The sequence below is a fragment of the Pogona vitticeps genome, chromosome 1 (assembly GCF_051106095.1).
Source record: "Pogona vitticeps strain Pit_001003342236 chromosome 1, PviZW2.1, whole genome shotgun sequence".
Taxonomy (NCBI): domain Eukaryota; kingdom Metazoa; phylum Chordata; class Lepidosauria; order Squamata; family Agamidae; genus Pogona; species Pogona vitticeps.
In genome coordinates this window covers 703,477-731,346 of record NC_135783.1, presented here as the reverse complement: position 1 = coordinate 731,346, position 27,870 = coordinate 703,477, and the positions used below count along the sequence as shown (strand labels likewise).

General features: G+C 58.9%; 1 protein-coding gene across 1 annotated transcript in view; it reads left to right on the top strand.

Annotated features, from left to right (window-relative positions):
- The window catches only part of DNMT3A (DNA methyltransferase 3 alpha), a gene marked incomplete in the record, with an annotated part of 79,590 nt that overhangs the window by 36,868 nt on the left and 14,852 nt on the right, over window positions 1-27,870 (top strand). Inside the window, 3 exon segments of the mRNA XM_078381110.1 lie at window positions 5,339-5,371; window positions 24,752-24,964; window positions 26,200-26,358. Coding sequence (XP_078237236.1) covers window positions 5,339-5,371; window positions 24,752-24,964; window positions 26,200-26,358 — 405 coding nt within the window.

Here is a 27,870-nt window from a genome sequence, read left to right as displayed (position 1 = left end):
AAGCAGAAGCTGTCTGAGGAGGGCAGTGGCCCCTTCCTTCCTACTTTTCACCTTCTTTTCCTTCCTTCCTTCCTTCCTTCCTTCCTTCCTTCCTTCCTTATCTTTTCCTTCCTTCCTCCCTTCCTTCCTTCCTTATCTTTTCCTTCCTTCCTTCCTTCCTTCCTTCCTTCCTTCCTTCCTTCCTTATCTTTTCCTTCCTTCCTCCCTTCCTTCCTTCCTTATCTTTTCCTTCCTTCCTTCCTTCCTTCCTTCCTTCCTTCCTTATCTTTTCCTTCCTTCCTTCCTCCCTTCCTTCCTTCCTTATCTTTTCCTTCCTTCCTTCCTTCCTTCCTTCCTTCCTTCCTTCCTTCCTTCCTTCCTTCCTTCCTTCCTTCCTTCTCCCTATCTGTCCTTCCTTCCTTCCTTCCTTCCTTCCTTCCTTCCTTCCTTCCTTCCTTCCTTCCTTCCTTCCTTCCTTCCTTCCTTCCTTCCTTATCTTTTCCTTCCTTCCTTCCTTCCTTCCTTCTCCCTATCTGTCCTTCCTTCCTTCCTTCCTTCCTTCCTTCCTTCCTTCCTTCCTTCCTTCCTTCCTTCCTTCCTTCCTTCCTTCCTTCCTTCCTTCCTTCCTCCCTCCCTCCCTCCCTCCCTCCCTCCCTGGCTTTTGGTTTGGGGACATGGGGGTTGTCCTTTGAAAATACCTGGAGGGCAAAATATTTCATGCCAAATGAACGTAATTGTCATGACAGTTCCCATGTTAGCAGATTAATGCTTACGGGGTGGCCATTTCCCCTTTACTGGGCGTTTGTAGTCTTTTGTGGGGGGGGGGGGCAAGGTTTTCCACAGAGGTGGTGTAAGAAGAAGGGAGTCGGGTGCTTCTGAATTCTTGGAGGAGGGGAGGCCGTCTCTGTCCCTCCCCAGATTTTAGTTTCCGTCGTTCTGTGGCAGACGTCACGCTGGCCGTGCCAAGGAGAGAAGCCTAAACAAGGTCACTAGGCCGGCAGGCCGCCCTTTGGAAGGCAAGAACGTGGCGTGGCAGAGAGTAAGGCGTCACACACAGCTGGGCGGGTTCTGGGGGGGTAGCTGCTCTCCGGGGAGCCTGGTCACAGAGGAGCCAGAGGGGGATGTAGGGATGTTTGGGTGGTGGGAGTCACGATGACATGCCTGGCGCTTGAGGGCCCAGCTTTCTGTTCGGGGAATGCCCGCCAGCCAGGGCTGAACCTGGGGAGAGTGTGCCCCCTGCCCCCCCCCGAGTGCCCTCTGCTGTCCTCGGGATCCTTCCCTGTGTCGCTTGGGTGCACGTGAAATAGAGGGTTAGGGCCCCCCTCTTTTAACATCAGCTGTCCGGGAAGGGGGCAAAACGGCCCCCTGCTTTCATGAGTCTCCCACCTCCTAGAAGCGCTTGGCTTATTGGCTGAGGGGCCGGCGGTTCTGGCACACCCCTCCCCATGGTTATGCTGGTTGCCAGCCTTCTGGTTGGTCCCCAGCCCCATTCCTGGGTGGGCTGGGTCGAGAGCCGCGTGTCCTGGGGTCTTAGAAACAGGTGCCCGGGTGGAACAGGCCACGCCTGGGTTTACCACGGTCCCAAGAGACCTGGTGGCCTGCCCAGGTGGGGAAGAGAGGGGCCCTAAGCAAGCCCTTCCTGTTCCCCCACCACCACCACCACCACCGGCCAGAGGTGTGAAGGCAGCCTCCGGCAGAGCGGGTCGGCCGAGCAGGAGGGGGAGGCGCAGGGGTTGGGGATCCAGGCGGGGGCCGGCAGAAGGTGCGACAGATTGGCCGCCAGACCACGGAGCGCAGGGGCCACGCTTCATCATTCATACCACCCCCATCACCCACTCTTTTCAGTTTCCTTAGTGTGGCTTGATATCGTTGGGTCAGGAGAGGGGCTGCAAAGCAAAAGGAAGTTTCCTACTCAAGAGGTGGGGGGGAGTTATTTATGACGAGTTTCTGTTGAAGAGTTAGAGCTGGTGGACTCTCAGGGCTACTACAGGTGGGTGTGGGTGTGGGTGTGGGTGTGGGTGTGGCGCCATCCCAGAGGTTCTGGGTGGGGCAGAATCAGGATCGTGGGCCATCCCAGGGAGTCTCTTGAGCCTTTCCCCTGCTTGCTTCCGAAAGGTGTAGGTGGCAGCGAGTGGACTGGGGGGGAAAGGCAATCCTCAGTCGGAGGGGGTCAGGACGCTCCTGGTGGGGGCGAGAGGGAGCTCCGGTTGTCAATTGCAAGGATGCTGGGAAACGGCTACGGGTGGGGGTCCGGCTACATATGTACGTACGTACACGAATGTGTGAGTGAGTGAGTGAGTGAATTCCTCGGCTGCCTCACGTGGCTTTGGGGAGGGGAGTGCGCCGGAGGGAGTGGTGTGGCTGCTGGGCTTGGTCGTGGGGGGGGGGCTACCGAGTGCCCCCAGGCCAGCCTCTCCCGGTGAACCTGCCAGTCTCTGGTGGTGCTCATGGGGCGGCCCATCTTCCTCAAGATCTGAAGCCAGGGGTAGACTTCCCACAGTCTTGAGTGGTTCCACGCGTGGTCCGTTGGCGCCCCATCCCATCTCACCTCATCCCTTTCTGGTCTCCTCTTTCTTCCCATCCACATCCACCCCACGGTGCCCCTGCTGTTACGGTCTGTGCCGAGCGCTGGCCTCATCCTGCCTCCCAGTGTGTCACCTGGCAGCACTAGATGCACCACTTGGCAGGCGTGGTGCCAACCGGAAGCCCAGCCTGGCATCTCGGGACAAAGCCTTTGCAGGACCTTCTCTTCGTGTCCCGGCCGTCCCTCTCTCCTCCCCCTCCCTCCCTCCCTCCCTCCCTCCCTCCCTCCGTCCTTCCGTTTGTCCAGCACTCTCGGCCCCCAAGTCCACCATTTGGATTCACGTGGCTGGCTTGTTTATTTATTTTAAATGCTCATATACTGCCACTTGAATCAGATCCATATGAAGATGGCTTGCGGCCAACACCCCCCCCCCCCGGGCAATGAAATTAAAAATACAACTAAAATACGAGCAGTAAAGAATGCGACGTATGAAATATAACCAAGCCTTCTTCCACTCGCAAGCAAGCAAGCAGGCCTGGAACATCTGGGCTGTTCGACTCTGGCAAGGGAAACAAGCAGCTATGCCAGCGGGGCTCCTTCCTCAAGGGCGGGGGACACCCAGGTAGTCTCCATGCATCACCCCCCCCCCCAATCTTCTTGAGAGAGCTGACGGAGGGTGACCTATGCAGGCAGCCTGTGGCTGTTTCCTTCTTCGCTCAGTCTCCTGGCCTCGCACAGAATGTACGTACGGTCAGCAAGTGGCCACATGCAGCCACCCACCAAGAAGGCGTGCAAGCTGGGGGGGGGGTTGTCTTTGCCTCCTGAGCTCCTCTGAGCCCCCAGGGGTTCAGACCAGAAAATGGGCAATGGATGGCCAGGATCAGAGAGGGTCTGGGATCCTGTGCCAGGTTAACCTTGGCTTAAGAGCATTTCCACACTCTTCACTGATGCCTGGTGTCGATGAACTTCCTTTCTTCCTGGGAGGCCAAGCTGGTGAACATGGTTAACGTCATTTCCCCCTCCAGGCACACAACGACCCTGTAGAGTAGTCAGGCTGAGAGGCAAAGAGAAACTAGCCCAAGGTCACCAGTAAGTTCAGTCTGAATAGGGATTTGAACCTGAATAGGATATTGTGAGTGCTATCAGACTGGCTGTCCTTCGGGGTTTACTGTGTGGTTGCCATGCTTTGTCTCCCCCCCCCTTTTTTTTTTGGCAGGGCTGGCACACAAGACAGTTGCCCCTTCCTTCTTGTCCTGCGCTTTTATAACTTAAAAAACTAAACCAAACCCCAAAACAATCCTGTGTAGGTTTCTTTTCTTTTCTTTTTTTCCCAAAGGACTAAGAGGCACAGCCTATTGCATTATACCATAACATAGTTAATTAAAAAATAAATTGCCAGAGCCCTTTTTGGTGTTTCCATAAAGTGTGCCTAACTCGGCCATGGCTAATTGCACCAAACGGAGGAGATGCCATATTGTCTCTCGGCCCAGGTGTGTGACCCGACGGCCACTGGGCGCCTCGCCCGTCGGCTGCCATTTGGCCCCTGCCATCTACTGGTAAATTGGGAAGTTACCCCGTGGGGATCCTGCATCCAAAACCCAGTTTTCGGCATGCAGTCGCGGTGGCATTGCCCAGAGAGACATTTATATTTCATGACTGTACTGTTGTGTTGCAGCCCTGTAGCGCCATAATTTGGAAACGACCACTGTAGTACAATTAGGGTGCGAGAATGCTCTTCTTCTCCCTTGGTGAGAAAAACATTTCTATGTCCTAATGTGGCAATGTTCACGGTGGTGCTGGGATGCAGTGGTGATGATGATGATGCTTCTGTGAGGGCAGCGACAAGAGAGGATGATGCGTCTGGACGGGATGTGAAGCGGGCTGGAGAAAGAAAGGTGGGGAGGTCTCTGTTCCTTGGAGGTTTTAATTAGAGGTCGGGCAGCTATCTGGGTTTCCTGCTTCTGCAAGACGCTCAGCTTGATGACCCTTTGGGGTCCCTTTTTCCGATCTGCTTTCCTAGGCTCCTTATAAAGCAAGGGGATCCTGCAGTGCTTAGCAGGGTGGGGGTGGGGAGAGGAGGATGGGAGCTTTTCTGCAGGGAGAGCAAAGACTAACGTCAGCGTCACACCACAAAATGGTGCTTTGTCCTACCTAAGAGACTCTGACACCCCCCCCCAAAGGAAACATCTGTAGGTCATTTCTAAGATATTTTGCCAACAACTTGGAAATGTGATCTCTGGGGGCGTCCTCTCACCAAGTCCTCCAGGGAGGAGCGGTCCAAAGAAGACAACGTTTGCAAGCTCTGGATTTCCCTCTCTTTTGGGTGTGTGTGTATATTTTAAAAAAAAAAAAAAACCTAACTGCAAAATATCGTGTTAATCATTAAAAGTCTAACTTACCAAAGAAAAATGGGGCCAACATTAAAGGGGGCAAAGCATGTGTGTTGTTGAGCATCAGCCTCCCTTCCTGTTGGCATTTCTGTCACGCCCACAGGGGTGGCAGGAACAAAGTGGGGGGGGGGAACGACATGCTGGTCCCGCACAATGCTCTTGATGGTGTGGAGTCTCCTCTCCTGCCACTCTGCTGGGCCGGCCGTGGCAGAGTGGTCGTGGAGTTGCGCTAGTCACCCTCTCTTCTCCCCCCCACGCCCCCCCCAGCACAGCTTTGGAGGAGTTGGCTGGAGCAGAGCAGAGCCCCTCAAACCCCCCTCCCCATTTCCATGCCCCAACTTTCCCCGGCAGCGCCCGGGCGTGGTGGCGGAGGGCGTCTGAGGTGCCGACTTCCGTGGCTGTTTGCCTGCTAACACCCTCCTCTCCTTTACCTTTTCTCCCACAGACTGATAACCCAGCGGCAGCCCAGCTGGACAAGGTTCGTGGCGCACCTTTGGGGTTTTCGGTGGTGGGGCGGGGGGGAGGCGGCTTGTTTCTCATGTGGCGTCCATACCCGGTGGGCGGGCAGGCGGGCATGCTTGGTGTGTGGATGCTGCGCGCATACGCAGACATGCATTCACATGACTCTTCCGTGCCGTGCCCATGCCTGCTGCCATCAGAGTCGTCTCTGCTCATGCCCACCGGCGGGCACGCTTGGGTGCCACCACCATACCTGTGCTTGGCTTCTGTACGGTGTGATTCTGAAACCATGGCAGGGGTGGGAGAGGGGCCAGTTGCTGCGGCTGGCCCCTTCGTGGGGTGCATGGCCCCCTTCCTCCCAGCTGGCTTCCCGCCCCTCCTCCCCACCCCTCTGCTTCCCCCCCTCCCCACACCTACAGGGTTTATCTCCCATGGCAGCCCCGCTTCCATGGATGCCCAGTTGCCATCGAACCAGAGTTAGGGCAGATGGTCCTTGTACAACAGGTTGTAGATCCGAACGCTGCAGAGCCAGAGCTGTAGGTAACCAGGGATTAAACAAAAAGAAGAAGAAGAAGAAGGGGGGGGCAACATGTTGCCTCCCTCCCCCCCCCCCCGCCCCGGATATCCCAAAATTGTTCCTGCTGGAAATGGGAAGGAGTGGGGGCGCTGGCTGGCTGACCCCCTCACAGCTGGGAATCCAAGGAGGCTGCGGCGGCAGCAGGAGGATTTCCATCTTCAGCAAAGGGCACCAGACCGTACCTGCCCACTTCCAAGTCTGCTCTCTAGGCAATCCCCCTGAGGGCTAGAACCTTGACTCTGTTCCTTGCAAGGGAAAGTGAAGCTTCTGACCGGGAAGCCGCAGGGGGCAGCTGGTTCTCTCGCTTGGATGTGCTGCTGCCGTGGTTCCCGACTTTCAGGACCGCAGCTCCCAGAATCCTTCACTGCCAGCTGTTCTGCCCCAGGGGTTTCTGGGAGCTGCAGTCCAAGAAGCCCTGGGTGACCCAAGCTCAGCCACTGAGCTTGCCCAGAGAAAGACAGGTGGGATGCTGGCCGTCCTTCCTGGGAGCAGCCTGTTTCCTGGGAGCGGCCGCCTGCAAGAGGCGAGCAGTTCCCCCCAAGGAAGCCTGGCCCTGCTCTGACGACGGCTTGAGCCTCCTTCTTTTAGCCAAACTGGGGGAGTCAAGGGAGCCGTGCTTTTTCGGGAGCCACCAGCCTTCAAGGCCAGCACCGTCCGGAGGGAGCCGGCTTGGGTCTTGCAGGGGGCGGGAGAGCCTCTCCCAGTTAGAGGAGGGAAATGGCCGGCCTCTTCCCGCCCACGGGCTGCCCCCCATGGGTTACTTCCAGTTGCTGCCGCCCTGTGTGACCCGCGTGGCTGCCCCAGGTGCTTGGAAGCCGGGGGGTGGTGGTGGTGGGAGGCTGGGTGGGGTTCATAGCTGTAGGAAATAAAGGGGTTGCCTGTGGAGCCTGCACAGGGCCCCCCAGGAGCCTTCTCCAGCACGAACCCCCCCCCCCCGGTGGCGTGGGATGCCAGGGAGGGCGGAGGGAGAGGGCGTCCCTGTGGCTGCAGGAAAGCTTGGACACGGCCTCCCGGGGGTGTGTGTATGTGTGGGGGGGGTGGGACAGGGAAAGGTCTCGCTCCGTAGAAGGCAGCATCCGAGGCAGGCCATGCATTGGGCCGGAGTGGGGGGGGGCAGGGATATTTGAATCGCCCCCTCTCTGGCGGCCATGGGTCCAGGTGGCTTCTGAACACACCCTGAGAGTCGTGGTGTGGCCTGGTCTGGTAATCTCACAGAAGAGGGGGCGGCTTTTTTCCTCTGGCAAGGGAGGTGCGCTGGGGTGTTGTTTGTTTGTTGTTGTTGTTATTTTTGATGCCTGAAAGAGTGGACCTTTGTGGATTGCAGCCTGATTGGCCAGCGCGCTCGTCTGTGCTTCAGGGAGTGAAGTGTGCAGCCCATGGAGGCAACGGGCAAAGTGCCCGGGCTGTCCCCGTCCCACCCCAGAGGCCGGCCGCTTCCGGGGCTGACCCTCCTGCCCACCCAGGGGAGGGGTTACACAAACCCTGGGGGCTCCACCGCCCTGTCCTGTGTTAGGAAGCCGTCTGGCTCCGAACGGAATGGCTGGGGGACGAGGGGGGCTGGAGCAGGAGAGGATCGTGGCCCTCCGGCTCTCCAGGAATGCTGTATTTGGTGTCAGCCTGTGGGGGGGGGGACCCACTCCTTCCCCCATGATCCAGAGGGAGAGGCCTTGGGCTCTTCTCCCCTTCTGACCCTGACCTGCCGTCACACCTCCAGGCCCACTTGAACTTGCCCTCTGGCTACAGGACTTCCTTCCCCTGCCACCCTCCCCCCCTCCCTCCCCTCCCTTGAGTGTTTGCTGTTCCTAAATGTCTTTGATTTGGGAGGCTGTGGCAGCCACTTAACCATCCAATAGTTAATTGGTCCAAGAATGAGATGCCTCCGGTTAGGGGGCAAACGCGCACCTCCTCTTGGTGCTTTGTTTACCCGGGAAATGCTTGCAGGAGACAATACCGGGCTGCGACTCGGAGACCTTTGACCCGGCCTTTTCTCCCGGCCTCCTTGGCTGGCCTTCTGCTCTCATGGAGGGAACGAAGCGGTTAGGGTTCACGCCTTGCCCCACAGGCGAGAGGCTGTGGTGGAGAGGGCATGATGCGCTAGACCAGCCAGAGGCCCTCAGCCCTAAGTGGGGCCAAGGGGCTGTGCGCGGGGGGTGTGTGTGTGCGCGCTGTAGGCGGCAGTGTGGTTCTGAAGGCAGAAGGGGATGCGCCGTGTGCCTCTTTCTGGGGTGGAGGCCAGGGTTGGAAGGAGGGAGAGCCCATCTCCAGGTGCTGGGGGGGTGGTGGACAAAGATGGGGTGCGAGCCAGGGGGGAAGCACCTTGAGGCAGGGATGGGGCAGAGCCCCCCCCCCGGCCCAAGACTTAGCACACCCAGACGCTCGCTTTGGGATGGTTGGGCCCCTTTGTCTCTGGAGGCCCCGTCTGCCCTCCGGAATGATTCGGTAGGGCGCTGTGCTTGAGGCTGCCCCACGGCAGACGTGTGTGTGTGGGGGGGGGCGTGTTCTTCAGCTGGAAAAGAGAGCCGTCCCAGGGTGGGGGGCTGCTTCCTGGCTTCCCCCTCTGCTTCCCCCCTCCCTCCAGCTTCAAGGGGGGCTGCCGCGCCCCAGTCTCCTTGCCCTTGGGCTGCCTAGGATCCCGAGGCTGCTGAGAAAGACCAGCCTGGAGCTTTGGTGGGGTGTTTTTTTTGGGGGGGGGTGTAGGTGGGAGGCCTGGCAGGAAATCCAGAAGGGTGGAGCGCTCGCGAGAGGCTCTGCAGCCCCAGCAGCAGCAGCAGCAGCAAGAATGTGGGGCCCCCCAAACCCCAGGAGGGCCGAGAGGAGCCCTGGCCCCAAGTGCCGCCAACCCCCCCCAGTGCATTTACTTCCTTCTCACTTTTGTCTGTGCAGTTGTGTGTGTGTGTGTGCGTGTGTGTGTACAAGAGAGAGTCCTGTCCTCTCCTCAGAGCTCTTCCTTTGGGGCGAGGAAACAAGGGGAGGGGACAGGATGCCAGCCCCACACGTGCTCTCCTGGCCTGGGTGGCTCAGCAGCAAGGTGCCCATGCCCGCCTGCCCCCCAGCGCCCTCCCTTTCCCTCCGCCCCCCCCCCCAATCTCTGCCTGCTCTCCCCGGCGGCGGCTGCTGCTGCTGTTGCCGCCATGGCGGCGTCTCCGTAGCAACAGGTCCCCTTCCTGGGCTGAGCTCAGTCTATTTATAGCCCTCTCTGCCTGGCAGCCTCTTGCCACGGGCACACACGCGCACACAGCTGAGCCCAGGAGGAGGAGGAGGAGGCGCGTGGGGTGGCATGGCTGCCTGCTCCGGCCACCGCCCGCCCGTAGGGTGGGGCAGCAGGAGGAGGAGGAGGAGGAGGGGGGGGGTCCCAGGCAAGAGGGGGCTGGTTGGTTCTCTAGAACCCTGTCGTGATGGCGCAGGAAGGGGCCCGTAAGGCCATCAAGTCCAGCTCCCGCCGGCTCAAGGCAGGACTCCAAAGCCAAGCAGATCCGCCCGCCGGCCGGCCAGCCGCCTGCTCCGAGCTGGGAAGCGGCCCCGCTGGCAGTGAGCGGGTGCCCGCCAGGGGAGGGAGGGCCAAGGAAGAGCCAAGATGCTCTCGGAGCCGCTGCGCAGCCGAACTGCCAAGCCGCGGGTTCGAGCCCATCATCGGGAGCTGTCCTATGTTCTTTTGTGTGTGTGTGTGTGTGTGTGTGTGTGTTGTGTGTGTGTGTGTGTGTGTGTGTGTGTGTGTGTGTGTGTGTGTGTGTGTGAGAGTGAGAGAGAGAGAGAGAGAGAGAGAGAGAGAGAGAGAGAGAGAGAGAGAGGCAAAGCCAGTGGAAGGGCCGCTAATGGCCACTAGGCCGTCCCCATGGGAGAATGCACGGCGCAGGTGATGGGGGAAGGGGCCTCGAGGGGGCACGTGCCCACCCCACCCCACCGCCAGCTGCTGGGCAGAGAGGCCTTCTCTCTCTCTCTCCTCTGCAAAAGTAGCCAGAAAAGGCAGATCCCGGGGAGGGGGGGCGCTCTGGGGGTTCCCTCTGCCAGCCAGAGGCACTCCCAGCTGTGGCAACACAGGAGGGGTCGCCTCCCACCTCTGTGGCCTTCCCCCCCTCCCCCCCACTGCGCCAGAAAGACCTCCCTGACGTCAACGGCAGCCGAGCACGTGTGAACCCAGCTGCTCTTCCGCAGAGCATCCCGGGGCAGGAGGAGACATCTGCCCCCCCACCCCCACCCCAGTGCAATGTGACCCTCGTGATGTTGGGTTCCCCCTCCCCAAAGCCCTGGCCAGCAGGGGAGGAGGGAATGGGGGGGGAGAGCGGCTGCCCAGCGTTACCTGGCGGGTCCGTGTCCTTCTCCCAAGAGCTGCTCGTCTGGACCCAACGACGTGGGGCTCCAGTGTGGGTGGGGGAAAGGGTTCCTGCCCAGACTGCGGCTGGCTGGCCTCCACGGAGGGGGCCACGGTGTGTGTGGGGGGGATGAGACTGGCTGGGGTGGGTGTGGGGAAGCCTTCCAGAGCCTGGAAGTCCGAAGAGCTGGGAGCTACCCTGAAGGTTACGCCGTGGTTCCATCTTGGGAGGGGAGTGTGCAGGCTTTACGGGCCACCCCCTCCCCAGAAGGCTGGTGGTCAGGGTTTGGGGGCGCTGCCGTCCACAACTGTCTGGGGCCCAACCTCTGGGAATTCTCGGGTTTCCTCCAACCCCCTGTTGATGCAGGAAATCTGGAGGTGAAGCCCACGGATCCGGGGGGGGGGGGGGAAGAGACCTCCCAAGAGGGTGCTGGCCCACAGAAGACCACCTTGCTCCCTCTTGTCGCGTCACCCCAGCCTTTCACGTATCAGAAGACAGTGGTTGCACGTCTCGTACCAGTTTCCGCAGCGTGCAGCTCGCTTGGCTTGTGTGTGGGGGGAGGTCTCACCTGGAGCTTTTTTGCCCTGCCGGTCCTTCTGCAGAGGACCGGTCATCTGTTTGGGGCACCTGGCGTGGCCTGGCTTGCGTGGTGTGACTGAGTGTGGGGGAAGGGGGGGCACCTGCTGGTGAGTCAAGAGGGGAGGAAAGTGTGTGTGTGTGTGTGTGTGTGTTGGGGGGGGACAGAGGACTAGTGGGCTGGAGGAGTGCATAAAAGAAGATGCAGAGCCGGTCTCAAGGGAGGACTCTCCACGGGCAGAAATTGCACCGAGGAGCAGAGAAAGTCTTGCCCCCCCCGCAGCCTCTCCCGCCCCCCCCCCGCCCCCGAGCAGGCCTCCTGCGAAGAGGAGCCCCTTTCCCGGGAGTGCCAGAGGTTCCCGGGAAAATGGGGACCCGGACAGGGCTGGAGAAGGGCCACCGAGGGAGGCTCGCCTTGCCTTTCCCACCTCCTGCTCCTGCTTCCTGGGACGTGGCTTCGGGGGTGGGGTGGGGGTGGGGGGGTTGGAGGTGTCCTATGGAAAAGGGGGCTGGAGTGGTCACATTCTCTCCCCCCCTCCCCACCAGGAGGGCCCTGATCTAGAGGGCAGTCCCGAGAGAAATGGTCTCCTGGGGGGGGAGGGGTTGGGGCCCCCTCATTGCTGGTGGACTTTGTGGCTTTGCTTTTCTGCAGGGGGTGGGAGGTGAGACGCCGCCTTGTTCGTAGGTTCCGTCCGAGGTCGTTGCGACTCCATGACTGGGGGGGGAGGAGGGTTGCGTCCAAAGGCCCCCCCCGCCTTCAACAGCCCTGGCCAACCCCGGCCTGTGGGTCCCTTTGAGTTAGGGAGTCAATCCCTCTCACGTCTCGGCTCGGCTCCTCTTTTCCTGCCGGCCTGGGCGAGCCCCCCCCCAGCCCCCCCCTCCGCCGCCCAGAACTTCCCAGCCTCGAGGCTCCCGTCGCTCTTGAGGCGAAGGCTTCTGGGAGTTGTAGTCGAAGACTGTCCGGGGCCCCAAGCTCGGACTGGGCCGTGTCCGCCTTGGCCAGCAGAGCCACTAGTAAGGGATGATGGGACATGCAGTCCACGGCGGGGGGGGGGCGGGGGCAGAGGTGACCCGTGCCTCTCCCCCCCAGGGGTAGCCCGGCCAGCAGGTGGGTGTTCGAAGGGGGCAGCCCCCACCCCTCTCCCTCGCCCCGTCCAGGTGGGTCGCCCTTCTCCTTCGCCGCCCCCCCCCCCCAGTCTGGACCAAGGGGTCCCCGCCCCCGGCTGGTCTCCTGGCCCCCTTCTGGCCAAGGTCCCTGCCCCACCGCGGTCTTGCAACGGGGAGAGGGGGGCGGGACCCAGGCCGCCGCCGTCCAGCCGGGCTCTCTGCAGTTGGGGGGGGGCGGCCGAGGCGCCCACCCTCCAGCTGCAGCATGTTAGGAGGGGGTGCCCCAAAGTAGCCGGCGGGGGGGGGGAGGAGGTGGGGCTGCTTCCCTCCCACTTCCTTGCTCGGGGCGGGGGGGGCAGAGAGAGAGAGAGAGAGACCTCGCCTCCCCGCTCCCGGATTTTGCCTGGCGGCCCCGATCCGTGCCTGTGGCTCGAGGGGGGGGGGAACATGCATCGCTTTCCGGAGCTGCCCCCTCCCCAACAGAGGGAGTCCCCCCAAGACGAGCCAAGAGGGGGAGGGGGAGGGGAGGGGAGGCCGGGGGGGGTTTCTCTGCTGGGGGGGCGGGTCCGGCTGCTCGCAATGGCGGGAGGGGCGTTTGCCCCCTCTCCACGTGCGCCGTGGGGGGGGTGAGGTGGGGGCAGCGGCGCAGGGGCCCGGATCCGCGCTCCCGCGCCCCCCCACGACCACTTCTGCAGGACCCCCCCCCCCCGCCGTCACCTTGCTCCCCCCCCTTGCCATCTCCGCCAACCAGGAGCAGGGCCCGGCGTCACGTGGCCCGGAGTTTCCCAGACAAAGAACCTTGGCGGCGCGGCCCCCTCCCACCTCGCCCGCCCGGGCCCCCCTCCCCCCGCGCGCGTGCCCCCTCCCTCGCTCCCTCCCCCCCCCCCCGCAGGCCCTGGGCAGGAGCGCGGCGGCGGTGGCGGCGGCGGGACATGCGAGCAGGTACGCGGAGGGTCTGCCGGGGAGAGGGGGGAGGGAGAGGGGGGAGGAGAGGAGGGATGGCCACACTGCCCCCGCCGCCGCCGCCGCCGCCCCCCCCAAGGCCCCGATCCCCGAGAGGGCGCGCGCTGCTGCTCGGTGCGGGGGAGGAAGGGGGTGGGCGCCTGGCTGGCCGGACGGACGGCCTCATGGCGCGGGCCCGAGGGGAGGGGGCGCCTCGTGGGGGGGTTCGCTTTGCAAGGGACACCCCCCGTCCCTTGCAAAGGGGGGACTCCCGGGGAGGGAGGGAGGGAGGGGGGCGCCCGGCAGCCCCTCCGCGTCGCACCAAAAAGTTTTCTTCTCGCCGGCAAGTTCGGCGGTGGCGGGAGGGGGAGGGGGAGGGGAGGGGGAGGGCTTTTCCTTCCTTCGCCCGCCCGCCCGCTCCCCCCCCCGCGAGGAGTCCCGCCGTGGGGGAGGGGGTGGGGCGCCTTCCGACCCTCCGGCCTCGCCGGGTGTGGGGAGGGGGGCTCCTCCCCCATTTTGGGACCCCCCCCTCCTCCAATCCCCTACGGCCAGTCCTGCGCCCCCCCCGGGTTGAGGGGCGGGGGGGCCCGGAGGATCCCCTCGACCCGCCTGGGTCCTCTTCGCACAGGATCGGGTGGGTGGGGGCTGCTTTTGCGGAGCTGCCTGGCGCTCGCCCCCCCAAGTAGCCCAAGGCGATGGGGAAGAGGAAGTGTGTGTGTGTGGGGGGGGGGCTGTGGTGCAAACCCCCCCCCCGGGCGGGCAGGAAGCAGGCTGAGCCGGCAGCGAGCGGAGGCCCCATTGGCAGGCTTACCTTGAAGAAAGAGGGGAAGGGGCAGAGAAAAGCTTCCCAGCCCCCCCACCCAGGGGTGGGTGCATGCAGTAACTGCCGCCAGTAGTGCTCAGCCGTGAACCCCATGTTGGGGGGGGGAGTCAGGCTCCAGGCCCCTCCACCTTTGCAGAGTGTTTTGCAGCCCCCCCCCCCCCGCGCCAAGGCCAGGGGCTGCTCCTTTTCCCTGGCAGAGCCAGCTTTGGGGGGGGGGGCGCTTTGCAGAGGCAGGCCAGGAAAGGTGGCTGGGAGCCCAAGGCAGGCCTTGAGGTTTAAACGGGGGGGGGGGGGAGCGCCTTTGGTCCTTGGAAGTTACAGCCCTATTCCCATACAGTGGGGGGGGGCTGGTGCCAGCCCTCTTAACCAGGTTGCCCTGGCAACCTGCAAGACCCTTTGCCCACTCCTTGCCTCAATGGGGGGGGGGAGGTGCTGCTGCTCTCTCCCCCTCCCCTTACCCCCCCTTCCTCGAAGGCCACCCCCTAAGCTGCCAGTCTCGCCCCCAGCCTCTCTCCTGGCCCCAATCCTGCCCTGTGCTTTGGCCTGAGTGAACCAGCCTGGCAAGGGCTCTTTGCCCCCTTGCTCTCTCTCTCTCTCTCCCCCCACATACACCTTTCTCCACCAGGTCACAGGGGCCTAGACTGTGTCGCTCTTCTCCCCCCCCCCCCCAATCTCTGAAATCCACAGAACCGTGAAGAGTCCTGTGACACCTTGAAGGCTGGCAGATTTTATTCGGCCAACTCTTTGGCATCAGACACCGCAGCCGAGGGGCACGTCTTAAATCGTAGGCGGTGGGGATGGTTTGCTTTCAGGCTCTTTTAATGCACTTTCATGCCAGAAACAGGCACAGCCCCTCCCCCTCCCTTCGGCCTCCCCCCCCCGCCCCCGCCCCCGCCCCAAATGCTTCCTTGGGATGCTGGCTCAGCTGTCTGTGTGCAGAGGGGAGGAAGGCTGGCTGGGGGCGCCCAGGACGGAAGGCAAGAGGAGAGGCTGGCGGGTGGGGGCTTCACCCCCCCCGGGCCATGGGCGCGCTGGGTGGCGCTGACTTACCCCATAAGTGGGCTAGTTTGGGCCACAGAGTGGAAAAGATGGGGGGTTGAAAGGAATCGGGAGCTTCCAAAAGGCCTGCCACTGAACACTTTGGGCAGCCTGGAGGGGTCGCTGGTGGGGGAGCAAGGCGGCCCCCAAGAAGAGAGCCCTCCCCACCTTGAAGAGAGCCCTCCCCACGAGGCAGAACCCGTATGGGCTTCCTGTGGATGAGTCGGGGCGATGGCAGTTCGTGGCCCCGTGGCAGGAGACCACCCGGTAGCTCGCGGTGCGGGCCTGTTGCTGCTGTGACTTGCCGGTGGCGTGAAAGGGACACGGAGGGGGGGGGAGTTCCGCAAACTCCACGCTGGCTTGGAGGGGGAAAGCTCTCTGTGTCGAGACACGTGTGGCCCTTGGCCGGCCTGACGTGGGGGGTGGGGGGTGGGGGGGCTCCGTTCTGCCCGCCCTGGCCTGCTGTGCAAGAGCGCCATTCCATCGAGTTGTTCTTTGGCACCACGTTGGGGGCCATCGAGTCACACGTGGGGGTCTAGAACGCTTCTCCAAAGCAGAGGGGACCCTTTGTGCCGCCTCCTAACGCACCCACCACCACCACCGCCGCGGCCATGCTGCCGTAGGCCAAAAGCTGTGGTCACCCAGGGCAGACGTGACCCGCACAAGAGCGGGAGAGCGGCTGGGGGGCCCGTCAGCCCCCTCGGGCTCCAGGGTTGCTTCAGGGTCTCCCCCCACCTCAACCTGAGCCGCTGGCAGACAAACGTTGTTTTTCAAGGCTAGCAGGGGAGGATGCGAAAGCCGAGACACCGCAAAGAGGGGCGGCAGGGTAGGCTTCTGTGGGGGGGTCTCAGAAGGCCGTTTAGCCCGAGGTCACCAGTGGGGGGGGGAGAGGTGGGTCCCTGGGCGTCCTCTGTGGGGAGCAGCAGCTTCTCCAGGCACCTTGCTGTCTTTAAAACGTACTCTTCCCCCTCCCCCCAGTGCGCGCCTTGTTGATGCATGCATTTCTCTGCCTCTGCCAAGGCGATGGGGCTTGGGTGGTGCAGGTATGGGGGCTCTCTGACGGCGTGCCTGTGGCGCTCCAGGCCTGCCTCGGGCTTTATCACTCCCTCCTTTGCCCCTCGGTCTCTGCAGCCGAGCCCCAGCTTTTGACTGCAGAGAGAAAAGCCCCCCCCCAGTCCTGGGTGGTCTCTCTCAGCCGGGACCCCCTCCTTGGCTCTGGCCTGGGCTGGTCCTTGCTTCCTCTCTAGGGTGGCTTTACGACCAAGAGCAGTGGGGTGGCTTATAGGGCAGCTGGGGGGGGAGGAGGAGGAGGAGGAGGAGGAGACCCACTCCCCAGCCACTCCCCCCTGCCCCCCAGATTGCCCAGACCCTCTCCCTCGGGCATGGATGGAAGGCATTGGGCTCCCTCTTCTTCCCACCCTGGAAAGCCGAGCAGCTGAACCGGCAAACAGTGGCTTCACCGCCAACGTGGGGAACGTTGCTCCCTGCACCTGAGGAGGAGCGGTGGCCTTCTTGCACCACACCTGCTCTCCCTGTGGGGGCCCCCCCCCATTTGCTACAGGCGGGCTCGGTGGGACGTGAGCCTCCCTCACTGGGAGCACCATCCGGCCGGCCTGGGGAGATGCAAAGACTGGGCCAGTCTGGCTGGGAAGGAAACCCCCGCCCCATCCTCTGAAGGGGGGGGGAAACCCTGCCAGGCGGCTTCCTTGAAGTGACCTCCTCTCAAAACACCAGGAACACTGTCCTGCTTGGGCCGCTAGGGATCATTTAACTGAACCCCTTTGGCCTGGAAAAGGAGGTGTTGATCTAATGCGCTGACTCTTACTGGCATAACATGTCCCGTAGGAAAACAGCAGGCGGGAAGAAGCAGCAGCTGCCCCTTCTTCTTTCGTGGGAGGGGGGAGAGGAGGCGTATAGGCGGCCCCAGAGCAGCCGGCCAAGGCTCGCTCGCTCATCGTGGCTGGAGTAGACCTCCTGAGCCATCCGGCTGCCCACTGTTGGACGGCTCTGCTCGGGAGGAGGCACAGGGCCCTCTCCGAGACCGCAGTGGACGGGGCTGGGAGGGCGAGTGGGCTTGGTCGAAAGGCTGGGGAGAAAGGGAGGGCTTTGCCCCGCGCTGGGACTGCATCGCCAACGGTGCTCGGCAGTTTTCCTAGAAAGAGCTCCTTTGGCTTTTCCTGGGTCGCCAGTCCCGGGCCCTGAAATGGCACAGGACGCGCCCGCCCAGGGGTGTTGGTCTTGCGGGTTCATAAGGCTGGCATAAGGGTTGCGGAGACGGCCGACGGAGCAGTCCTTTGGAAGGAGATACTGTACAACTCAAGGACTGGGTTTGGGTTGAACCCAGAAGCAAACCAGCCATCCAAGGCTGGGTGATTAAAAAAAGGGGGGGTCCTCCAGAGGATGATGCAGAGCCAGGACCAGCTGGTTTCTGACCGCGGTCACTCTGGCGAGGTGGCCTCTGCACCTTCTTTTGCCCCCTGGGTGATTCAGGATGAATCGGGCAGTTCCTGGGTGAATCAGGCAGGGCTCCTTGCCCGCTAACACAGTGCCCCAGAAGGCTGGGCAGAGAGAGGTGCCAGCCTTGGTCCTAAGGGTGCCTGCTGGCTCTTTTCCTCTGCGGTCTCCCTTTGGTGGCACCGAGAGAGTGGTGAGGAGGGCCTGCGCTCCAGGGTGGCTGCCATTGTGGCCAGAAGGTGGCAACTCTCGTGCACTCAAACAGAGCGAATTTTAAGGGTTATTTAAAAGGTCCTTCTCCGTGGCTGCTTCAGAGCCTTTGGGCCTCCCCGCCACTGGAGGCCAGGCTGGTCTCCTCTTTGCAGTCCTTCCACAAGCAGGTGTAGACCTTTCTCTTCTATATTGAGCTTGAAAAGCAAAGTTGTTACACCTTTATACTTGTTTGCTGTGCTTTAAAGATTGTTCTAAACTGTTTTGATGTGGCAGTCTTAATAGGATACTGGTATGATTGCTTTTAGCTTTTATTATTTTTTTGGAATGTGGGGAGTTGCCTTGGAACCTCAACGGGGAGAAAGGCCATCCATGTACAGAGAATGAGAGCAAAGGGAAGAATGACTGACCCGGTGGGGTTTCCTGGGCCTGACGCACAAGCATCCTCCCCACGGCCTGGTTTGTTTCTTGGTATATTTGATAGTTATTTCCTATTTGCAGCATTTGCCCTCATCCCACCAATAATAATAATAACAACAAAAAACAATCAAAATCCTCAGGTGGTGGTGGTTAAAAAAACACCAGGCATTGACTGGTATTATATAGCAGATACAAGTTTTAACAAAAAAACAAACAAACCTGAGTACAGTATCTGTTTAATATTGGCACAGTACGTATGCTGTTCCTAATATTGCTGTTTTTTGTAGCTCTGATGGTGTGATTTCTGAGAACTGCCACTACTTATAATACTGCATGAAATTTCTTGAGATTGTTCTTCAACAATCTCAAGATGACTACGGGGACCACGAAAGTGTGTTTCTTCCAGAGGCGAGATGTTTCGATGGCCAGGTCTCTGTACTTTGTTAGTTTTTCCAATTCTTTATTTTCAACTCTGGCCTCCCCTGGAATTGCGATGTCAATTATTCGGACATTTCTTCGTTCTGTTATCATTCTGCCTGGTGTGTTATGTTCAAGGTGTCTTTCCATTTGGATCCAGGAATCCCACAAGATCATGACTTCCTCATTTTCTGACACCTTCTCTACATGATGTTCCTGCAGGTTTTTGGGAAGTTGGCAAGTTATCCTTTTTGCATGATGACCAGTGCTCTAATTTTGCCAGGCTATCTTTTGTCTACTTTTGTTATCTGTTTGTGCAATCTTTGGACATTCACAGATGAGGTGTGACACAGTTTCAACTCTTCCTTGGCAGAGTTGACATTTGCTCTGAGCACTAATTCCTTGAATCTTCTTCTACTTCTTCAGATTTGTATACCGCTCCCCATTAGTGCCGAAGTGCTATTATGGGTGGCTTATTTATTTATTTATTTATTTGATTTATATACTGCCCATCTAGAACGGGTCTGTTCTGGGTGGTTTACATATAATATAAAAAATAAACTAAGATAAAATCCAGATTAATCCAAGATGGGAAAGGAAAAAGAAAAAGGGGGAAGAAGGAAAAAAGATAGAAAAGAAAAAGAAGAAAAGGGGAGATAGGCTAGGGATGGCTGTAGGGAAGGCCTGCCTGTATAGTGGTGTCTTCCAGTTAGTCTTGAAGGCCCTCAGCAAGGGAGCCAGGCGGATCTCAGCAGGTAAGTTGTTCCAAAGCCGAAGGGCCACTGCCGAGAAGGCCCGATTTCTCTTTTTTTCCCCCCCACCGGGCCTCTCTTGGCATTAGGTCCCTCAGCTGCCCAGCCTGACTGGAGCGGGTGATACGGGTAGAACTGGGCGGAAGCAGGCGCTCTGCCAGGTATCGAGGTCCTAAACCGTTAATGGCTTTATATGTAGTGGTTAACACCCTGAAATCAATGCGGAAGTGGATAGATAGCCAGTGTAAGGCGGCCAAAGTGGGGGAAATATGGTGAAATCTTTTCACACCTGTTAATAGCGTGGCCTACATGTTCTGGACCATCTGATGCTTCCGTATCAGTCTCAAAGGAAGCCCCACGTAGAGAGCATTACAGTAGCCTGTTCTTGAGACTATGAGTGCATGGACCAGCATGGTGAGCTCCCCCGTGTCTAGATAGGGAAGCTGCTGGGCGATCCACCGAAGATGTAAGTGGGCAGACTGAATCACAGACGCTACCTGGGTCTCCCATGGTAAGCACCAGGTCAAGGTGGACCCCCAGACTGTGAAGTGAATTCTTTGTGGTGAGAGTCACCCCCTCCCAAAGAGAGGGAGTCCCTCAAACCACTGACATCAGGGGGCCCCACCTGAAGGACCTCCATCTTGTCCAGGTTCAACCAAAGTCCATTCGACTGCATCCATTCCTATCCAGGCAGTGCCCAAGGGACGGAACAGCATCCAGTGCAGACGGAAAAAAGGAGATGTAGAGCTGGTTGTCATCAGCATATTGGTGACACGAAGCTCCACATCCCCGGATGACACCCCCCCCCAATGGCCTCATATAGATGTTAAATAGCATTGGGGAGATGATTGAACCCTGTGGAACCCTACAACTGAGGGACCACGGGGCCAATGCCTTCTCCCCAAGCTGCACTCTCTGAGGACGGCCCTCCAAGAAGGACTGGAGCCAAATGAGAGCAAGGCCACCAGTCCCCAACTCAGAGAGCCTCCCCAGGAGGATAACATGGTCGACGGTATCAAAGAGGGCTGAGATACCAAGGAGGACGAGCAAGGACATTTTGCTCCCTGTCGGCTTCCCTAAGTAGGTCATCCAGCAGGGCGACCAATGCCGTTTCCGTGCCGTAGCCTGAAGCCCGACTGAAACGGATCCAGGGCATCGGTTTCGTCCAAGAGAGCCTGGAGCTGGTCGGCCACCACCCTCTCAACCACCTTGCTTAGGAAAGAAACATTGGCGAGGGGCCTATAATCGCCAGTGTTGTCCACCGCCAAGCTCAGTATCTTTCTAATGGGTCTAATGAGCATTTCCTTAAGCGCAAGAGAAACCTTGCCCTCAAGAAGAGACCCATTTATTATTTCAGTGGCCCATTCAGTTATCACTGGCCTGGCAGCTTTGATGAGCCCGGCCGGGCAAGGGTCAAGGGAGGAGGTGGTGGCTCAGCAGCGATCAAGGACCTTGTCCACCTCTGTGGACCGCACAGGTTGAAACTGAGTAATTCTCAACGGAAAAGGCGCTGCGCTGGAGGTCTCAGCTCAATCCACAGTTTTCAAATAGGGTGCAAGATCCCGGCGGATTGTCTCCACTTTTGATTTTTAAAATGCTGCAAATTGGTCACAAGAAATGCTAGATGGAGGCCAGTTGTTGTGGCCAATTCCGGATAGGTCTCGGCCTGTACAGAAAAGTCTCGGGCTCCCAACAGCCATGGATATGAAGTCGGTTAGCTCTGGGAGGGAGGTGGCTGGATCGTGGGGAGCACGGTATACCAGAAAGATCCCAGTACCATCCCTTGCCCAATCGACACGTGGAGGGCCTCTAGGCCTGGCATCGCCGCAGCAGAGAGCGTGCCAACCTCAAAAGTGTCCTTATAAACACAATGGCAACTCCCCCACCGCGACCCTCCCGTCTACCCTGATGTTGGACAGCATAACCAGCGGGACGAGCCAGAGACAGGGGTACACCTCCTTCACTACCCATCCACGTCTCGGTTATGCAAGCCAGATCTGCATCCTTTTCCAGGATAAGATCCTGTATTAGCTGGGCTTTATTGGCTACAGGCCTGGCAATCAAAGTTAAGAGTGGAGGGGCGACTGAGCTGGCTACCTCGAGCCTGGCAGGTGGTAACAGCGCCAGAACAATGGACAGCTTTCAGGCATCTGTTCACCGTTCTTCTGGAACGACTAAGAGCTTTACCAACGCCATATCTTCCCCTGCTCATAATCACCTGTATGTTCTTGAACCCTCGCTGGTAGGCAGGCCTTCCTCCCCATTCCTAGCAGAAAACAGTCTAACAGTAGCAGAGAACTCAATTAAGGTAAGAATAAGAAAGGTAAAGGTTCCCCTTGACAATTTGTTCAGGCGTGTCTGACTCCAGGGGGCGGTGCTCATCTCCATTTCCAACCCATAGAGCTAGCATTTGTTCCAGTGCGATTAGACACAGAACGCCATTATGTTCCCACTGTGGTGGTACCTGTTTATCTACTCGCGTCTTGCATGCTTTCGAACTGCTAGGTTGGCGGGAGCTGGGACAAGCGATGGGAGCTCACTCCATCGCGTGGATTCAATCTTACAGCTGCAGGTCTTCTGACCTTACAGCACAGAGGCTTCTGCGGTTTAATCCACAGCACCATAATAATTAAGAGTAATGAATTAACATAAGCAAAATAAATTACACACTATAAATTGAATTAGAATCAACAAAAACAAGCAAGACATTAATACCATTTAAATAATTATTGCAACTTAGGGGAGGTAAGCTAGTTCGTATAGTTAAAGAAAGGAAAAAAGCCCATCTGACCATCTTACCTCTAAGTGTAAGAGTATAAGTTTGTTTAAGAAAGCTGAGTGAGGACAAAAGAAATAGAGTACAGTGGTGCCTCGCACAGCGAGGTTAATCCGTTCCGGATTAACCCTCGCTGTGTGAAACATCGCTGTACGGAAAGAAAAAAGCCATTGGAATGCATTAAACTTAGTTTAATGCGTTCCAATCGGCTGATTTACTCACCGTACAGCGATGTTCCTCTATGGCCGGCAGCCATTTTCGCGGCCTCCCCTCGCTTAACGAGGGTGCGAAAATGCTGCGCGTGGCCATTTTGGGGCTTCCAGCGGCCATTTTGTAGCCGCGGAACAGCTGATCGGCGAGTTGCAAAGCGAAGGTCGGTAAGCGAACCGCTTACCGACCTTCGCTCTGCGATTTTCGCCCATTGGGGCCGTCGCTCTGCGATCGCATTAGCGATCGAAAAAACGTCCCCGTAGAGCGAATTCATTGCTCTACAGGGCGCTCGTTGTGCGAGGCACCACTGTAAAGTGAAATAGAATGAAATAAAATAAACATAAAATAAGAAAGAATATAAAACCAAGATGTCTCCCCACAACCAGGTCCTGTCACGTTGCCATTTGACTGTAGATCTTGTCTTTTCCAAGGAGGCTGTTAGAATTAAGTTTATGGGAGCAGTGATTGCAAGCGAAGCATGGCCCGATGATTAAAAAAAAAAGGTGGAATAAAGGTAGCAGGAGAGTTGATAGAAAAAAGGCGCTGCTCTTGCCATCCTCCACGGCCGGAGGTCAGATGAAAAACCCCCACTGGGCATACCCAGTGAAGAGGCCAGGGAGCGTGGTCTCGGCGGCTCTTGTCGATGATGGAATGGCAGAACTCTCCAAGCAAACGTTCCGGAGACATATTGAATGAGTCACAACAGCGCCACCGACGCCTCAGCTCACTCGGCCTCCACCCTTGCCACCGCCATCTGGAAGCACCCACAGAACAGCGGGCAGTCCCCCCACCACCACACCAGGCTCCAATGAGCTGCTCGACGCCAAGATTCCACCAAGCCTCTCGGCGCCTCTCCGTCGTTCAGCGCCGGGCTCACCAAGCTTTGCGGGTCGAGTTTTTCCGAGCCACACAGTGTTGGGCTACGTCTCTCAACCACCACCACACACACACCCGCGCCGGGCCTTGTGGAGTCGGGTTCTTTGTTTACAATAATAAAACTAAGACAAAACAAAAACTAAATACTGTAAATAAAACCAGATGGCATGAAAACAGTGGAACAAAGCATAGCGGACAAAAGGCAGTCAGCTCAAAGTGGTGTGTAGGGGCCTCCCTGAAAAGCCACCTCTTCAGTCGCTTCCTGAGTGGCTGCAGGGAGGGGGCCAAGCGAAGCTCCTCCAGAAGTTGGCTCTGTGGAGGTTGGGGTTGCTGCGAAAAAGGCCCTGCTTCATGTGGAGGACTTAAGGGCCTCCCTCAGGGTGGCCATGCTGGTGAGGTCGGGCAGATGACCTTGGGGAAGGTTGCTGTGACGAGCAGCATAAAAGGGTTGCATTCGGTGGACCTGCTACACGTTTCCTGCTGCTCTGGAGTTTCTCCGAATTTCGTAGAAATTTTTAACTTTCTCTCGTGCGTGCACACACACACCCTGCTACCCTGCACCTCCTGCTGCCATTCAGTGTGGGGGGCACACTTATGATTTTGGTGAGAAATTTGCGCGCACACATACACAGAGAAAGAGAATCTCTTGTCTTTCTTTAAAAGGTCCTGGCCACTTTTATTTTTTAACGTCCTTCTGTCCCTTGTCATAAAAGTCTCTGTGGGGGTGACCAGAATGCCGAAAAGCTCAGCTCGGTGAATAGACCTAAGAACCAGTCAAAGGTTGAGCAAGGAGACTGAGCAGCAGGGACCCCCAGCGTGGAGAGACTCCGCCTGGCACCAGAAGGCCCTGAAAGTTGGCCAAGAAGAGCCTTCTGGTGATCAGGGGCGCCCAGAGCAAGGGCTCTTCCTGTTCTTTGCATCCATGGTGAGAGAGCAAGAGGGCCACCGCCACCGCCCCCCACGCCTGTCCGCGCCCCCCCCTACGGGGAAAGGAGGAGGCGCCTGCGGTGTACGCTGGCACCCTTGGCTTCAGCCCAGAAGCAGCCCTCCAGGAGGACCAGGGCGGCCGTTGGGGGCGCGCAGACTTCGTTCGGCCTACTGGGAAGGGGTGGATTTGCTTCTCCCTCCCCTTATGGGCTCCCTAGGAGAATACGGGGACAGCAGCGCTCCCTTTCCCCACCTCTGCGATGGGCATCCCGGGCCGCTGTTGCGCTCAGATTTCGGAGGAAGGCGGGCAGGCGCAGCAGAGTCTGGACGTTGGCTTGGGAGTTGAAAACGCTGCCCTGCGCAGGACCGCCCTGTCAGTTCTGCCCGCCATCCTAAAGCGATGGGTGCAAACCTTGGTGGCGAACGGACGCAAGTGAAGTGAGTCTTTGCTCGCGCCTTGACTTGGGGCAGATTTGCTTCCCAGAGACAGGCCGTGGCCTTTCGCCCGTGCAAAAACACAGGAGGTTTGGGACCACGGAGAGCCGGGTGTCCGTTTGCAGAGGCCTGGGTGTCTGTGTGTCTGTGTTGTGTGTGAGCGAGCGAGTGAGGCTGCCGCCACAGACTGAATGGCTAGTGCACAAGATAAGAGGCTGGGCTCCTAGGGTCCGTGTGGCTGGCGGAAGGGGGAGAGTGGCCGGGAGGGGCTGCTCCCATTCCTCCGGGTCTCCCTCTCCAGCAAGAAAACTCTCCTGCCTCCCGAGAGAGACCTCAGCAGCGCCTTCGGTGCAAACAGGCCTGGCCAGACAGATGGGTTTGCTGAAAGCCCGCCCGGAGGCATGTTTGCTCAAGACGTAGTAAGGCTCACTGAGTTGAGTGACTTTTGCCCCGAAGGAGGGGCTGCCTGGGTTGGCAGCCTTGGGGTGGCCTTCTCCTCCTCCAGCCCAATCCTTACCCTCCTCTCTCCCTCTCTTGCTGTCCCTGCAGGCTGAGAAGAAAGCCAAAGTGATTGCGGGGATGAACGCCGTGGAGGAGACGCCCCGGAGTGAGCCCCAGAAGGAAGAAGAGGCCAGCCCCCCGGCCTCGCAGCAGCCCACCGACCCCGCCTCCCCCAATGTGGCCACCACGCCGGAACCTGTGGGGCCTGATGCGGCGGACAAAGGGATGTCCAAGTCGGGGGACGACGAGCCGGAATACGAGGTGAGGGGCTGCCCTCCCACCCCAGAAGCTCGGGAGAGGTGGGGCTCCTGGGCAGGGCAGGGCAGCTGCTCTGCTCTCCATCCTCAAGGCCACCTGGGCGAGGAGGTCCCCATGCTTGGCGTGGCTGGGTGAATTTGGGGCAGCGCACCTCCGCCACCGCCCCCCACTCAGGGAGCCCCTGTAATGGAGGAGGCGGCCGTTGCTTTCCCTTTCTAGAGGAGCTGAGGCGGGGGGAGCCTTCTTGGGTCGGGGGTCCCCTCATTCTCTTCCGCCTGTGTGGTGGTGGCACAGCCCCTTCCACCTTCTCTGGAAAGGCAGCAGAGGTCGTGGGGGTGGACGGGTGCAGGGTGCAGGGGTGGATCCAGGGGTGAGGGGCAGAGGAGGAGAAGGGTTTCAAGTCGCGAAGGGCTCTGCCCATCTCTGCGGTTCCGAGGAGAGACCAGCCAAGAGAAGGGGAGGGAGTCCGTGCCGAAGGGCAGGGGGGTAGTGGGTGATCTGGGATGTCTAGAACCCCCCCTGCACAAAATTCTGGGAATGGGGGAACAAAAACCAAAGGCAAGAGGGGGAGGGCCCTGCATGCTCCACTCCACATCTTTCCGCTTTGAAGAGGAAGGATACAGCTTGGTGCTTGCTGGGAGTCTCGGTGCTTCCTGGGAGCGGCTGCACATCTTCCTGGGAAAGGTAGTTTTATGAGGCATGAATGGGTGCCACAACTACCCTTCCCCAGCAGCGACTCCCAAGAAGCGTGGATTCCCAGGGGGCAGGAATCCCGAGCAGTGGCCAGCCCAGGGCTCACGACGGGCTCAGCCGGAAGAGAAGCTGAAGAGACAGGAGCCGGAAGGGTCCCCTTGGAGAAACCTCGCATCCAGCCTGCCAGTTGCCGAAACAAGAGGTTGGCGGCTGAAGCCTCCCAGGCAGGTGGGCAACTGGGCAGGTGGCCCTTCCACCTCTGCCTTGGGACAGAAAGCAAAGCCGCAGGGGGACCATCGAGCACAGGAAGGGGCAAGGTGCTTCTCGTGACCTGGAAGAAATGCCTTTTCTAGCTCAGCTGAAGTGCAGGGGCTGAAAAGGAAGATGAACAGCCTCTCCTTTCTCTCGCCCCCCCCTTGCCCGAGTGGTCCCCTTCCCTGTGAGCGTTCTTGCACGCGCCCCCCCACGCTCTTGAGCCCATCGCCCTGCGCCCTCCATCGGCTGGCATGTGACACCCCCCCTGTCTCTTCCCTTTCGAACCGCAGGACGGCCGGGGTTTTGGCATTGGGGAGCTGGTCTGGGGGAAGCTGCGTGGATTCTCCTGGTGGCCGGGCCGCATCGTCTCCTGGTGGATGACCGGCCGGAGTCGGGCCGCCGAGGGCACCCGCTGGGTCATGTGGTTTGGCGACGGGAAGTTCTCTGTGGTGAGTGACCAAGGCAGAGGATGGGCTCTGATGGGGGCTGGCTGCGGGGGGCGGGGGCTGCTGCTTCCTTGCTGTCAAAGCCACCATTGGGGGAAAAAACCTTTCATCACAACCTCACTTGTATAGATGTTTTTATGCATTTCTAAGATCTACGCTAGCTTCCTGCAGAAATGTTGAATGCCATGCAGCGGAAGCAGTATAGTGCCCCCCCTTCCCCAAAAGGCAGGCGCCTGCAAGGCCAAGAGCCAGTCCGGCCGGCCAGCTGCAAAGGGGAGGCCCGGGCCCTGGGCCAGCCTCTCCCTCAGGAAGCTCTCCGGGGATCTCGGCAGTGCTCTGGAGAAGAAAGACACTGTTCCTCCTGCGCTCCCCCCCCAACCAACAGCAGGGCCCCAGAGAGAAGTCTCCGGGGCTCGGCTGTTCTCCTAAGGGTGGAGGCAATTCTCCAGAAGTTCGAGGTGCCCTCCGGAAAGCAGCCGAGAGACACCCGGAGAAGCCCGGGCTGGGCTGAGGTCTTCGGCTCTCCTGTCTCCTCAGAGTCAGCTTTGCACTCCCACACTCGCTTTCGGTTTTCAATTCTTATTCCATCCCCTTTTTTTAAAAAAAAAAATCAAATATAGTGGAACCTCTGCTTATGAACATCCCTACCTACGAATGATCCAACTTACGAACAGCTCCATTCGGAAAATGTTGCTCCGACCTGCGAACGGAGCTTCCACTTACAAACAGAAACAGCCAGGGGGAAAAGGCGGGCAATTCAACTTTCTGTAGGTGGTGCTGAGGCTGCTTCTTTGTGCTGTAGCTCTTTCTGCAGTTATATAGGGTTTGGTCAGCTATAGGGTGTGTGGTCGCAGTTGGAGGCTTGGGAGAGCCTGATCCTGCTTCTGAGTGAGCCTGGGTGTGTGTCTGCAGCGGGGGTAAGCTGCTGTTTTCTCCTTTTAAAAAAACTGTTCTGGGTGGGTTCTGGTGTTTCTCTGCTGTGTTGTTCGTGCCTCTGCTTCGGAGTGTGTGTGTGTGTGTGTGTGTGTGTGTGTGTCTACAGGGCTCTGGAGTTTTTTCCCCTCTTAAACCTCAGCAACGGAGGTGGCTCTAGTGTTTGTTTTCTGAGGTATTTTCTTAAAGCCTCAGCAACGGAGCACCTTCCGACTGAGCTTGCTGTGCTCCTTTTATTTTTTTGGTGATTTTTCTTCGGCTGGAACAGATTAATCAGTTTTCAATGTATTCCTATGGGAAATGGTGCTTCTACTTACGGATGTTTCAACTTACAGCCACCGTTCCAAAATGGATTAAGTTCGTAAGTAGAGGTTCCGCTGTATACAGACATCTTCACTTATACAAATACCAGACATCTACAAATATACAAACAGAGTACTGGTCCAATCACTAGATAAGTGAGACAAAAAAAAATTCAAGAACAAAATAAGTTCTCCATCATCTAAGCTTTATACAGATCTGTGGCCAGGAGATTGTGCTTCGCGCATCTGTAGAAGCTGAGTATGATCCATAAAAGCTCAC